Genomic DNA, 12881 nt, shown 5'->3' with positions numbered 1-12881 from the left:
GGCGGAAGGCAAATGGAAGCGTTTACCTCCTGATCTCACTCCGTCGGCTGTAAAATTAAGAAGTTCAGTGTTAACCCAAAATAGGCTACAGGTGAGCACAAGGGTAGGGCAGGTAAGACCTTGTGTCCACATTGTCATTAATTAAGGAGGTTTCAACGTAGACTGTGATAAAGCCACCATTGTTGCTAGGGATTGGTAAAAGTTTAAAAATCATGCGTTCTGGGGCTTTAACAAAATAATATATTATTAAAGAATGTTACCCATACTCTGTCCATGTCCCTCATTGTCCTGATTTGTTATCTTTCTTATCCATACATCAATACTCTGCTTACCACAGTAGAATGAGAATGTCAGACCCACCGGATCGCGGTTCCATGCAGTTACACTGAGTTGGTGCCTTTATTGATACTCTTTGATCTTTTTGATTCTCAACACAGTTTGAGGCAACCATTCTACTTATTCTACTTGATGAAGACATTTGATGAGCTGCTGTCTTTGCTTTTGTCTGTATCGCCCTACCTACTTTTTAGGTCCAGAACAATGTTTGGTGGTGCAGGGTTTTATTTAAACTCCGCATTTAGCTTCAATGTTCAATTTGTCTGTATTTTCCATTTCACCAATGTATTGGTACCCCACAAGTACCCCACAAGAGTTCCAATTATACCTTATATACCCATCCTAACAATGTCTACAGATTTGTTTTTTCTTGATGGGTCCAAGACTGAATTAACAACAGATATTGTAAGGTTTTACCAGCTCAACATGTAACAGTGCAGCCGAGCGATCAACATCTCCTGGAACAGAGGCAGAAAGGTGGAGCAACTCTATGGCTAGGGGCAAGATTCCAGGACAGGAGAAGTGGTCACTTGTGCCCTACTTTGCATTTAGCCATGTCCACATACCCCTCCCTATACCATGTAACGCTGTTTGAGCTCTGAAAACTATCATACAAATCCTCTTATTGATCTCAATATCTCCATGTAGGACATTAGGGACCATAGAGAGCATGTGGGCTCCTACTTGGTGGTATCTCAGTGGACAGCACTCATCTTAAAATGAATGCCAACACTCAGTCTTTATTGCTGGAAAAGTTACAGTTTTAAAGCGACCGGACAACGCGAGCCCAGATTGTACCAAAAAGTATCCTTGTTTTATGCATTCATGATGATTACTTTATCCCTCTTTGTCAATAAGTAGAACCTACATATCTGGAGTAGACAGAAGTCTAGTAGGTGATGGACCTGGGTTTACTCAGGAGTCCAAAATAATAATAAAATATATATTTTAAAATAGTCCAAAATAACCATTTAGTTTCAGTGTAACATCTTGCATTCCAACTCTTTTCTTCCTATGATAACCTCCTACCTGTCAGATGCTGTAGGTAGGGGGTCCCTCTCCCTTCAACGTCCAAGACCCCGACTCACCTCTACCTTATGCTAAAACTTGTTTTTGAGTTGAAAGAGGTGGAGTGAACGGAGGTAGGAGGTGGAGGGAGAGGAGGAGTGCGAAGGGGAGGAAAGAAGGGGGGGGGACTAGTGTGAAGGTCAAAAAAAATTCTCTCAAGGAGGGTTTGGAGTTGGTGTGGCTAATGATTAACCCCTTAGTGCTTAGGCATTCTGTCTGGGGAAATTACAAGAAAATATTCAACATTATTGTAGATCTGGTATGCGTGTCATGGGGTATAACCGGGAAAAGAAGATCATAAAGTGACGGACAGAACATTGCCTACTGCTCTAGAAAGTGATGGATATATATATATATATATATATATATATATATACTACTGATCAAAGGGTTGGGGTCACTTAGAAATATACTTATTTTTGAAAGAAAAGCAAAAAGTGTTCATTAAAATGACCCGCAATAGATCAGAAATCCAGCACAGACGGTGTTAATGTTGTAAATGACTATTGTAGCTGGAAACGGCTGATTTTTATTGGCGTACAGAGATCCTTTATCACTCCCATCACTCCTGTGTTCCAATGGCCCTTTATCACTCCCATCACTCCTGTGTTCCAATGGCCCTTTATCACTCCCATCACTCCTGTGTTCCAATGGCCCTTTATCACTCCCATCACTCCTGTGTCCCAATGGCCCTTTATCACTCCCATCACTCCTGTGTTCCAATGGCACATTGGGTTCACTAATCCAAGTTTAAAGCTAATTGATACTTAGGAAACCCTTTTTGCGATTATGTTACCAGCCAGAAATGTCCTTGTTTTCTCTGAAAACAGTTAAGTGGCCCCAAAAATTTGAATTCTAGAATGTATGTATATATATACATAAAGTAGAGGGCGTGTAGAACAACATATGTAATGTATGCGACCACAATAATGCACAGGTGCAGTGTGTAAGTTGCAGCTTCTTGAGAAATCCTATCTCGCCTGTTTCTTGTATGGTGTTTGGGGCAGCTGTCTCTTTCCTCCATGAACACGCAGTGCTTTACATGCGCTCGCTGGGCACCACCTGCTGGTGGGACGCAATGCAACCTACACATCCTAGCTACAGGTATGGCATGGAGATGGACGCGGAGTAGGTGCCAATACCAGTGGTGGAAACACATCAAAAACAAGAATATGGATTTAAAGGAACATTTATTTGGCACCGTATAGATCCTCTCACATCGGAAGGAGAGTTAATGCATTGTACATCCACGTGTTACAGGCCTATTAGATACATTTAATGGGTGGTGGTGTGAAGGAAAGATCAAAATAATAATAATAAGCAAATCCGTTCACAAAAGTTATCGACCGCAGACCCAGTTTTTCGTTACAACGTCTGTCTCGGACGCGTGTCTATCAGGCGTGGGGACGGAAGTGCACAACATGTACACAAGGTCATCGTATGAACACAGAGAAGGATGTAGGTCAACACGGAGATGTCACAGGCCACTCGGCAGTGAATTATTAAATATAAGGATGACCAGCAGGAAAGTCAGTCCACAGAGTCCTCCGTGTTCTTGAACATAAGGATGGAGTTGTAGATCTTGACCGCAGGTCCCAGTTTAATGCACAGGATCTTAACGATGTCCGTCTGGGTGAGAAGCAGGAGGGCCTGTCCGTCTATCATCTACAGGGACACAAGAACATATGATATAAGAGGTCAGTCCTTAAACAACATTGAAGAATGTAAGATGGCATTGATGAAGCTGTTTTTAAAATGGGAAAGGGAGAAGAACAAGAAAGGAGACCGCTAATTGTAGCAAGGGATTCGGGGGAGAAAACTGCAGAAAAGGGAATATTTCTTCCAGCATTGATTTACTGAAAACATTTGGGGTGGGAACCATGACCATGGCGACATGACCCATGACCAAATGGATGAGCAGAGGTAGGTCAAGTGTGGCTCATGGAAGTCACGGATGTCTCTGTGATGTTAGTTGGATGTGTCTAGCCCTGACAGTGAGCAGGAGGAGAGCTGGGTGAGACCAGAACAGTAATAGAAATGTTATTCGGAATGTCCAGAATGGATAGGAATGGTAAAAAAAATAATAGAATATTCATTTATGACTGATCTCACCTCGTCTTTGAATAGCCGCGCCTGGTCCTCACACCCCGTCAATGTCTGCACAAAGTTACAGACCTGGAAATGAAAAAGCGAGACATCATGGCCCGCACTTATCCAATACAACCAACGCAGAAAATAAATCAGGTGTATGTAGCAGAGTTACCTCTTCTGTGCTCCACTTAGATACCGTGCTGGCACTTATTCCGGCAACACCGGGCAAGAGGCGGCAGTTTTGCTCCCAGCAGTGAGCGAGGGCACGATCCGGGTGCACAGAGAGAGCCGACATGAAAAGTGACTGGTGCATGGGGTCTGAAGAGAGAGCGTTATAAGAGGAGTTATAGAAATGCTATATGGTCCCATAAAGCAGGCGTAATAAGGACTACTAGCGGTTGTTGTAGAGACCAGTTACATTGAGTAGTATGAGGGGTTATAGGATATATTGAGTTATATTACAAGGTCAATATGCTGAATTGGAAATATATCAGTGTTTCTCACCCTGGAAATTGTCTTGTTGGACCCGTCGATATTTGGGAGGGCGTCCAATCCTGTAAGGCAATATACCCCCTGCATTATAACTTCTGCCTCCTTTACTCACTGAAGGAAGGGCAGGACAAGCAATGTTTAAATGTGCTTGCATTTTTCTGTTACCTGCCGTGGTGTCGGGATTTCCTGCGCGGTGGGAACGGGATTGGGTTTCTGCTCCTCCCCGGCTGCTGGTTCCGGTCAGCTAACGGGCAGCCAGATAGACAGTGGTGAGCCGTGAACCGGCCGGTGACATGACCTGATCCATCACAACCAGGAGTAGGACACTTCCTGCGAGTAAGAGGAATTTTATGGGAAAAAGAAACACCTGATAAAAAGAAGGAACTGCTGGGTTAAGGGAGTAGGAGGCTGTAAATTCTATTTACTATGGGTCAAGCGGACCAAGAATATCACTGAGATGATATTTTTTCTTTGGGGTAGTAAATTTATCATCTCAAATCCTAGAGAGTTCCAAAAAACTTCATAAGTGACTATCAATAACTTCCAGCACCGTGACTGTTCTGGTTACTTTGATTCCCGTTGATATAAATGATAACTCAACTGAGGACAGCTCAGAGATCCAGTGAGAAGAATGGAATGGGTTATCATTGAATTCACCGCATGCTGTACTAGGAGGTTGCACGATGAGCTGTTGTAAGACCCGTTAAAGTCCATGTGCCACGGATTAAGTCCATGTGCCACGGATTAAGTCCATGTGGCACGTATTTATTAAGAAGAATAACTGACCTGTGCTGGAAACTGTATTTGCTGCTTCTTGAATGCGATATTCCCTTACAGCTGAGGGATACGCAAGCTGCCGGCGACATGCTAGGAACATCCCTGTGTCCTGAAAAAACATGGGAATGACAAATGATCCAATGATTAATATGCACTACATTATATAAGAGCCGTCCATGAATGCAAATATATATATATATATATATATATATATATATATATATATATATATATATAGGTTTCATACAATGTAAATACAGGGATTATGTGTATTGATCATATAGTAATAATGGAACATTATCTATATTGAGCCTGAGACTTGGCTACATCCTCATTTCCATTGGGAAAAGCATATAAAGAAGGGACCTTCTGGTGGCAACAAGTGGGCAAACTCACGGAGTGGTGTCTGTAGGGGGTGTCCGGTTCTCTGGCACCAGCCTGCGGGGTGCAAATCTGGGTGATCAGCATCCAACCAGAAATCATATAGGTGACTCCAGCCATCAAAATGTACCTAAGTGGTAAGTAGGGGAGAATCAGTACCAGCACTTTTCCCCACCAACCAAAAACTTAATGGGGGTCCACAAGGTCTCAAGGTTCACGTTCGATCACCTTGATCCTGCACTCCTCCACATCTACCACCGCTGATACACGGATCATCGATGGGCTTCTCCTGTCTACAGCTTCCAGTCTCATGTTGACCTTAAACCCATGTGGAGGACGCTTGGTGAGAGAGAAAGAAGTAAAATGTGACAAAAAAAGAGGATTAAAAGAATGAACAGAGGGAGACTGGCGATGGTAATAAGTGTCCAGTGGATATCAGATATCAGGTCGCCATTAATACCTTGTGGAAGGCTCGGGCAGGCACTGCAGTGGCTCCCGTCTCTGATAAGTACTTTTCCCATGTGAAGTTATTAGGGTCTGGATAATCTGAAGACAGAAATCTGATTAATTATTTTGGTAGTAAATTGATTCTCCAGGCTAAAGACTTCCATATATTTTGACCATGTGTATAAAGCTCATTGAGATATGTTCTCATTTACGTCAAATACAGAGGCAAAATCATATATCACACATCTCAGATGGCCAGATGGACCAACTTAGAGCCAGAACTTTACAGAGGAACTGTATGTGACTTTATGGCATATTGATATCTTATTATGTAACAGATTAAGGCATAGATGAAGTACCATATTTTTCTCACACTTTTTAGTTTATAGATTGCGGTTTCTATACAAATTATAGTGATTTTTTTATGGCTGTAGAACCTTGTGACACCTTCATACCCAGCAAACATTCTGAGCTCCTAGAAAAAAAGGGGCATCAGGTGAGGAAAGAGGGACAGAAGGATTGGGATCCCAAATAGGTACTGCCCCAACTGAAGAAGGACAGTTGGGAAGCATGCAAAATGAAGAGATACGTGTTATAGTTTTTACTTGTATTTTGTAACTGACGGCTTGATACAATGGGAACCATGGTTAAATGTTGTAGCCTTATGTGTCCTACTTAGTCACGAGTGCAGGAGGCTACTCACCCTGAGGAGCAGTCAGGGATTTTCCATGCTCTTGGCACCAACCTACAGGGTGAACATATGGACTACTAGGGTCACACCTAGAGAACAAAAATAACACAAATGGAGCACCTTTTCCCCACAAAGCCCGGTGTCCCCTGCTGGTGGAGGAAGAAACGCCATGATACTGGCAATTTTTATTGTGGTGGAGGCTCTCTATCACATTTTACTATAACATCTCCTGTGCTCCACTACTTGGCGGCCCTGTTATCTATCTTGTGGTTTTAGCTATCACAGCGAGTGATAAACAGATTTGGGTTTAGTTTTTTTTCTTGTGCTCCTTTGTTGTCTTCTTATAATGCCCTGGCTGAAGTTCCATTTGAATTACCCTGGAATGATATAACCCTTCTGAATGTTGTCCATGCTTGTCTACTTTAAGGCCATTGTGTCTCCTATAATACCGCTTTGACCTTGTCCCCCCTCCACCATTCATTGACCTCCTACCAGTAGTCATAGGTGTCCCCCCAGTTGTCAAAGTGCACAAGGAATCGATCTTCCACCACGTCGGTTACGCTGGCCACGCAGATCAGGGATGGGTTCATTCTATCCACTGCCTCCAGTTTCATTCCCACACGGAACAAGGACGGGGGCATACCCTGGTAAAGTGAAAACAGTCTAAGCAACCAAGTGCTGCCTGGAAGCACAAGAAGAAATATAAGGGTCAGGACTAGAAAGAGTAGTCGTAGAACATGGTGACCATTTAGAAACAGAAGAGCTCAATGAGCAGAGAAAAAGACTTCAATTAGATGATTATAGGCTAATACAAGTTTAACTGTTTTTATTATTCAACATCTTTGGCAAAACTTGGTCCAATCATTAAGGGCTCTCACACCTTCAAATGAGAAACTAGAATATTGGGGGCTAGAGGGGAAAAAAGTATCAAGAAAAAGAATGATGATTTGGCCATGCAAGAGTTTTGACGTATGGTTTGATGACCACTCACAATTTTTGGGGTCACAAATAGATGTTTTGGGGCCACAGGAGCCTTGGTTAATCTCAGGTAGTTAGTCCAGCTGAAATCTTCATCTTTATACCCTTCAATACACAGAAAAAAATGGAATGAAACAGAAGGACCTGCTATGTATTGGTAAACCTAAAACATGTGAAACATGATGAAGCGGTGGGACGGAACAGGGAAAAGGGGGAACGTGTGTGTATATAAGCTGATCCAGGACCCATTCAGTGCTCTGTTACCTTTTGGAGGCTGTAGCTTGTGACCGGTTTTCTCACACCAGCCTGCAGGGTGAATATCGGGAGAGTCAGCGTTTACCCAGAAATCATGGCAATCAGAATATCCATCAAAATGAAGCCTTATCCGAAAACCACAAACCTGGTAGGAGGGGGACATAGGTGGGACAGAGAGAAGGAATGGGGTGAGACCAAGCGAAAAACTGTAATAGTCATACTGAGCCATTCTACGATGGGAAGCATCAATGCTGTTTTGTCTCCTAAGTCTCTATAAACATATTAACTTATAACGTATCAACATAATTAATGGAAGCAAGGTAGGTGCTCCGTGGTCCTTATCCACCTGTACAGCCTCCATTATAAGGGACATGACCAAGATGCATATATGTCCTTTGAGTTGCACAATTTGTCTCTGTTGAGGAGCGTATCTCTCACCTCCACTACAGTCAGGATGAAGTACATTGAGGGGTGCTGAGGGTCGATCCCCTCTAACTTCATTCCCACCTTAAATCCATTCTTGTGTTGGGTTCCCAGCTGCCACTGCAGAAGAGTGAAGAATAGAAATGGAATTATCATGCCAACCATGCGTTACTATAGCTTGTATACCAATGCACAGGCACACTGGGGTGGAATTGCCATTAAAATGCAGGAAAATACCTGACATCTACTGTATTTAGGTTCTTGTTGCCCTAAGCTGGGCAATTGTGTCCGATGTATCTCTGATTACTTTCTAGGTATTCTGTCAGACCCCAAAGTAAAACATTGAATAATGCGCATGCATCCTACAGTACAGGCACCATCCCTCCACCTGGAACCGGACTTTTTTATAGATATTGTATGTTCTATTTTGGGAGTAGCAAGTAGACAATGTAATGAACAGCCATTATTGCATTTTGTTCTATATAGGTTGCTTATTGGTGGATTAAAATTACAGGGCAGGGGTATATTTCCCAAGTATCCAGGGTTTTCTGAGAATATTAAAGTCGCTCTGCTACCAGTGTCGCCTAAAATCATCCAGATGCTGACCACCATTGTAGATAGGAGATCATATCTTTGGTGTTCAGGAGTTACTGAAGATGTGCTTAAGATGCATACCGGGTCACATACGCACTCACCTCCCGAAAGAGATTGAGGGGAGCAGCTATACATTGTTGCTCCTCTAGGTAGGAAGTCCAGGACCAAGTCTCAACCAACTCATCTCCAGAAACTGTGATGAACAAAATGGGAAAAAGGCAAGGGACCATCAGTGAGTGCTCACAACAGAGCATTAAAGAGGGGTGGATTTGAGATGCAAAGTGATAAGGACCTACAGAAATGTGGTGAGACAGATAATTACCACGGGTGTCTTTGTGGCTCCAATCCTCTCTCTCAGGGCTCCTGACATTGGATTCCTCAGAGTCGCCCAAAGGTTTCCGGTCTCTCTGTTTCTCCAGATCAAAAATACGTTACAGATACATATCTGACTATGTCTAACAAAATAATAAAATATAATGCATCGCACTCTAAATGAGGAATCTCTTGTCACTGAACATTCCCTCCTTCTGATAGGATTTGCCAGACAGACACGTTCCAGCAACACTACACCTACAACAGGTTCCAGAAAATATCACTGCAACTTTCCACCATAATAGACACCAACATGCAATGGTAGCAGTGCCTTTGTAACATGGTTCTCACCATAAGCTCCACTTCGGACTCCGCTGGACTCTGGTATTCTTTGGGTCTTCGTTTCTTCACAGGTTTAGGGGCCTCATGTCCTACCCCAAGCACTGGTGATGTCTCCAGGATCAAGGACCTGTTATGGACATCCCGGAAGCCAAGAAGAGGATGACACTCGCCTACTTCAACCTGGGTCCCATGATAATGACCTGTTGGTCTCACTCTTACCTCTCTTTGATGTCGCAGATTTCACCACATGTCTCGCATGTTTCCCCCACCACATGCCGGCATCCACAGGTGTCACACAAACACATGGAAGTGTCAGCGATGGGACTATCTCTACCATCAGGACCTGGCAAAGCACAGAACTTGCATAAGGACTATACCCACTTAGCTACTCATGACAAGACAAATATTTTGGTACAAATAGTAGGGCAACCTTGGGGGTCAGCTTTTCTTTCATGATCTCTGTTCTCCTCAAGGGGTTCCTGTTTGGGTGATCTGAGGAGTATCTCGTGGGCATCCAAATGACTAAAACGCAACTGAAATAGAACAAGTACATTTGTTTTCATTGTTATGCATAAAATGTTATATGGGTCAATCGTGATTTATAGAATAATGGTCAATTCAGACCAAAGAAAAGGACACCCACAGACTTTTGGACAAAACCGGGTGACTTTTGGAGTGACAGAGGTTGGATCAAAACATTCTACAAAATATTTGGGCAATATACACCTGTGCATTAGTATTCAGTAGTATCACTTTTTGAAGGTTGGTCACATTAGGTGACAACAGGGACAGATTGCGTGACAGGAAACTTTTTACTTGATGATGTGCAAAATGTTTTAAGCCACGTGATCAACAAAGGAAAAAGGAAAGATGCGAGACTGGAGGGTGGCTTTGAGGGCAATAGGATGATCAGTTCTGTGCTCCAACCATGGCTCTTCTATTGAGTACCATTTTAGAGTGGGAAGAAGTGTTGAATGGAACTGGTCAACATACCTTGAGCTTGTTGGCATATATGTATATTAACTGGTCATACTTTTTGGGTCATTCAGCTGTTGAATTTTTCAGCTTGAAAGGTACACTTCTCCATGTTTCAATGTATCTATTATCTATGTCCACAAGGCCTTCTCACCTGCGTACTAACTGCGGTGAGCGGCATCCCTCTTCTGTCCCTCTGTTCCTCCACCAGCTGGTATTGTATATCTTGGCAGGCTGTTGGGGGCAACTTCACAACTATTGAGAAGAGTAAAGGTTTAAAGTTAATAACACATACATGAAAGCTACTGTGAAAGGGAATTAGGATGGAACAATCCCCAGAGCTATGGATCCAGCCTTGCGTGTCACTAATAGTATGTCTTCTTCGGCACTTCTGTATGTGTAATTAATTTGAATATTCATGGATTACGGAATGTTGTGACTTATAAATACATTTATAATACCGGTGGCCCCAGCTTTGCAATCACATTGGGCGGAATAGGACAGTTGCTTATTTACCTGTGGGGTTGGTGGAAACCAGCAGTACAGGACGCTCGTTGGACCCATGGATCGAATGGGCATCAGCATCTGTGTCCTTTTTTATGTTAGTTATTATCAAATCCATGATGTCACACTGTAACCTACAGGAGTGAGTGACAGCAAAATGTGTGTTAGGGAGAGAGAATGAGCACTGACGAATGAGAAGTAAAAAGGAATGAAAAAGAAGAATGAAGCCTGAAGAAAAGCAGCCAACCAGCAAGAGGTTTTAATGGAAAAAGAGAAAGAATAATGAAGAGATGGGGCAGGGGTTGGTTAAGCGGAGAAAACACACAGAAAATTGAAGGGGACAGAAAGAGGGAGAGGAAGAAAGAATAGGAGAACGTTAAAGGGAGAATTAGTGCGGAAGGAAAGGAAGAGGTTAAAGGAAGAGATGTGGTAGGGGAAAAATAATCAGTCAAAGGAAGATATGAAGGGGAGGAAGGAATTATAACGAGATAAAGAGTATGGGGGCAATAAATGGGATCTGAAACTGAGAGAGGGAAAAAGCCAGTTGGAGAGATGGAGTGGTAAGATGGGAGAAGAGTGGGAAGTAAGGGGTTAAATATGAGATTGGCCAGTTGTACACATGGAGGAAACCAGAGTACGGGCTGAAGACAGAGACTGGATGGAAAATGGGAAAAAATAAGGAAACTGAGTGGCACTCAATGAAAAAGAATGTGAACTGAGCAGGGATAACGGGAGGAATATTTAGGAATTGAGGATAAGTGTGGGGAGGAGAGGTAGGATTTGGAGAAAGAGAATGAATGAGAAGAGGAGGGGAAATCAAGACAACAATCAAACAGGCTCATTTTTATGTCCGGAATTCGTACCGGAGCGCTGGGTATGCGTCCCCTCCAATGATCCCGGCTCTAGCATCTCTTCTATCACCCCCCCCCCTGCATATATACCAACATACACACGGGTGGAATTACACCGAGACCCTCCATCCCTAACCGATGGTCCTGGAGAACCGAATTCACCGCAAGAGATGGGGAGGGGAGATACAGAAATAACGTGACGGATGTTTGTGGTCAATATTAACCCCTTCTCTATCTCGCACCCTCCCCTCCATGGCAATTAAGAGGTTATTCTTACCTAGAGTAATAAGGGTGCTATTCCACACAAGATCTGCAGGGCATGTGTGCGCCTGCGCATCACCACGATGTGTGCAGCCGGCGAGGATGAAGCAGAGAGCAGCCGCAGGAGAGCGGTGGGAGGAAGGACTCGGGAAAAGATGCTTTCTGCCTTAAAACGAGAGACGCTAAAAAAAACATGTGGGTGACAACAGAGCTCCTCTTTTTTAAAGGCCTGGTTTAACTCTTACAGAGACAACGGGTTTATTCTTAAATGTAATGCAAAAAAAAATTGCTTTCCCCAATCCACATTTTTCAAATGACCCTAATTCTCCTCTTTTTCTGTCCCGATTCCTTCCCATAATATTCCTGGTTTGGTACGTGGTGTATTGTTGATACAGATTATTATTTGTCATTATTTGTATTACTGTATACAGCGCTGGGGGTTATATTACCATATGTAGCACTGGGGGTTATTACTGTATACAGCGCTGGGGTATATATAACTGTCTACAGCACCATGGGTTATTACTGTATACAGCGTGGTGGGTATATAATACTGTATACAGCACTGGGGGTTATTACTGTATACAGCACTGGGGTATATATTACGGTATATAGCGCTGGGGTATATATTGCTGTATACAGCACCATGGGTTATTACTGTATACAGCACCATGGGTTATTACTGTATACAGGGTGGTGGGTATATAATACTGTATACAGCACTGGGGGTTATTACTGTATACAGCGCTGGGGTATATATTACGGTATATAGCGCTGGGGTATATATTGCTGTATACAGCACCATGGGTTATTACTGTATACAGGGTGGTGGGTATATAATACTGTATACAGCACTGGGGGTTATTACTGTATACAGCGCTGGGGTATATATTACGGTATATAGCGCTGGGGTATATATTGCTGTATACAGCACCATGGGTTATTACTGTATACAGCGTGGTGGGTATATAATACTGTATACAGCACTGGGGGTTATTACTGTATACAGCGCTGGGGTATATATATTACGGTATATAGCGCTGGGGTATATATTACTGTATACAGCACCATGGGTTATTACTGTATACAGGGTGGTGCGTATA

At 43.0% G+C, this 12881-nt stretch overlaps 1 protein-coding gene across 1 annotated transcript; it reads right to left on the bottom strand.

Moving 5' to 3' along the window:
• Positions 1 to 2934: 2934 nt before the first annotated feature.
• Positions 2935 to 10784, bottom strand: LOC149275220 (lethal(3)malignant brain tumor-like protein 1). Its single transcript, XM_089504890.1, has 21 exons — positions 10679 to 10784; positions 10317 to 10417; positions 9618 to 9720; positions 9407 to 9530; positions 9197 to 9314; positions 8856 to 8940; positions 8635 to 8726; positions 7955 to 8059; positions 7526 to 7661; positions 7275 to 7366; positions 6776 to 6927; positions 6296 to 6372; positions 5606 to 5691; positions 5374 to 5484; positions 5161 to 5275; positions 4774 to 4873; positions 4153 to 4317; positions 4000 to 4049; positions 3668 to 3813; positions 3517 to 3579; positions 2935 to 3069 (listed from the first exon to the last, which is right to left on the bottom strand). Exons 1-21 carry the CDS (start codon positions 10782 to 10784, stop codon positions 2935 to 2937), a joined length of 2262 nt encoding a protein of 753 aa, XP_089361016.1.
• Between the last annotated feature and the right edge of the window lie 2097 nt (positions 10785 to 12881).

This window comes from Sceloporus occidentalis, unplaced genomic scaffold, assembly GCF_023333645.1.
Source record: "Sceloporus occidentalis isolate IW3139 unplaced genomic scaffold, rSceOcc1.0.p SCAF_293, whole genome shotgun sequence".
In the NCBI taxonomy this organism is placed as follows: Eukaryota; Metazoa; Chordata; class Lepidosauria; order Squamata; family Phrynosomatidae; genus Sceloporus; species Sceloporus occidentalis.
This window is presented reverse-complemented; position numbering and strand designations above follow the sequence as displayed.

Bases quoted from the DNA above. Each gene is read 5' to 3' on its own strand.
- LOC149275220 (XM_089504890.1), bottom strand. From the start codon at position 10,784: ATGGATTTGATAATAACTAACATAAAAAAGGACACAGATGCTGATGCC. The intron at 9,531-9,617 runs GTTGCCCTACTA...GTGCTTTGCCAG, and splicing joins AAGAAAAGCTGACCCCCAAG to GTCCTGATGGTAGAGATAGT. The intron at 4,874-5,160 runs GTGAGTTTGCCC...ATGTTTTTTCAG, and splicing joins CCCCCTACAGACACCACTCC to GACACAGGGATGTTCCTAGC.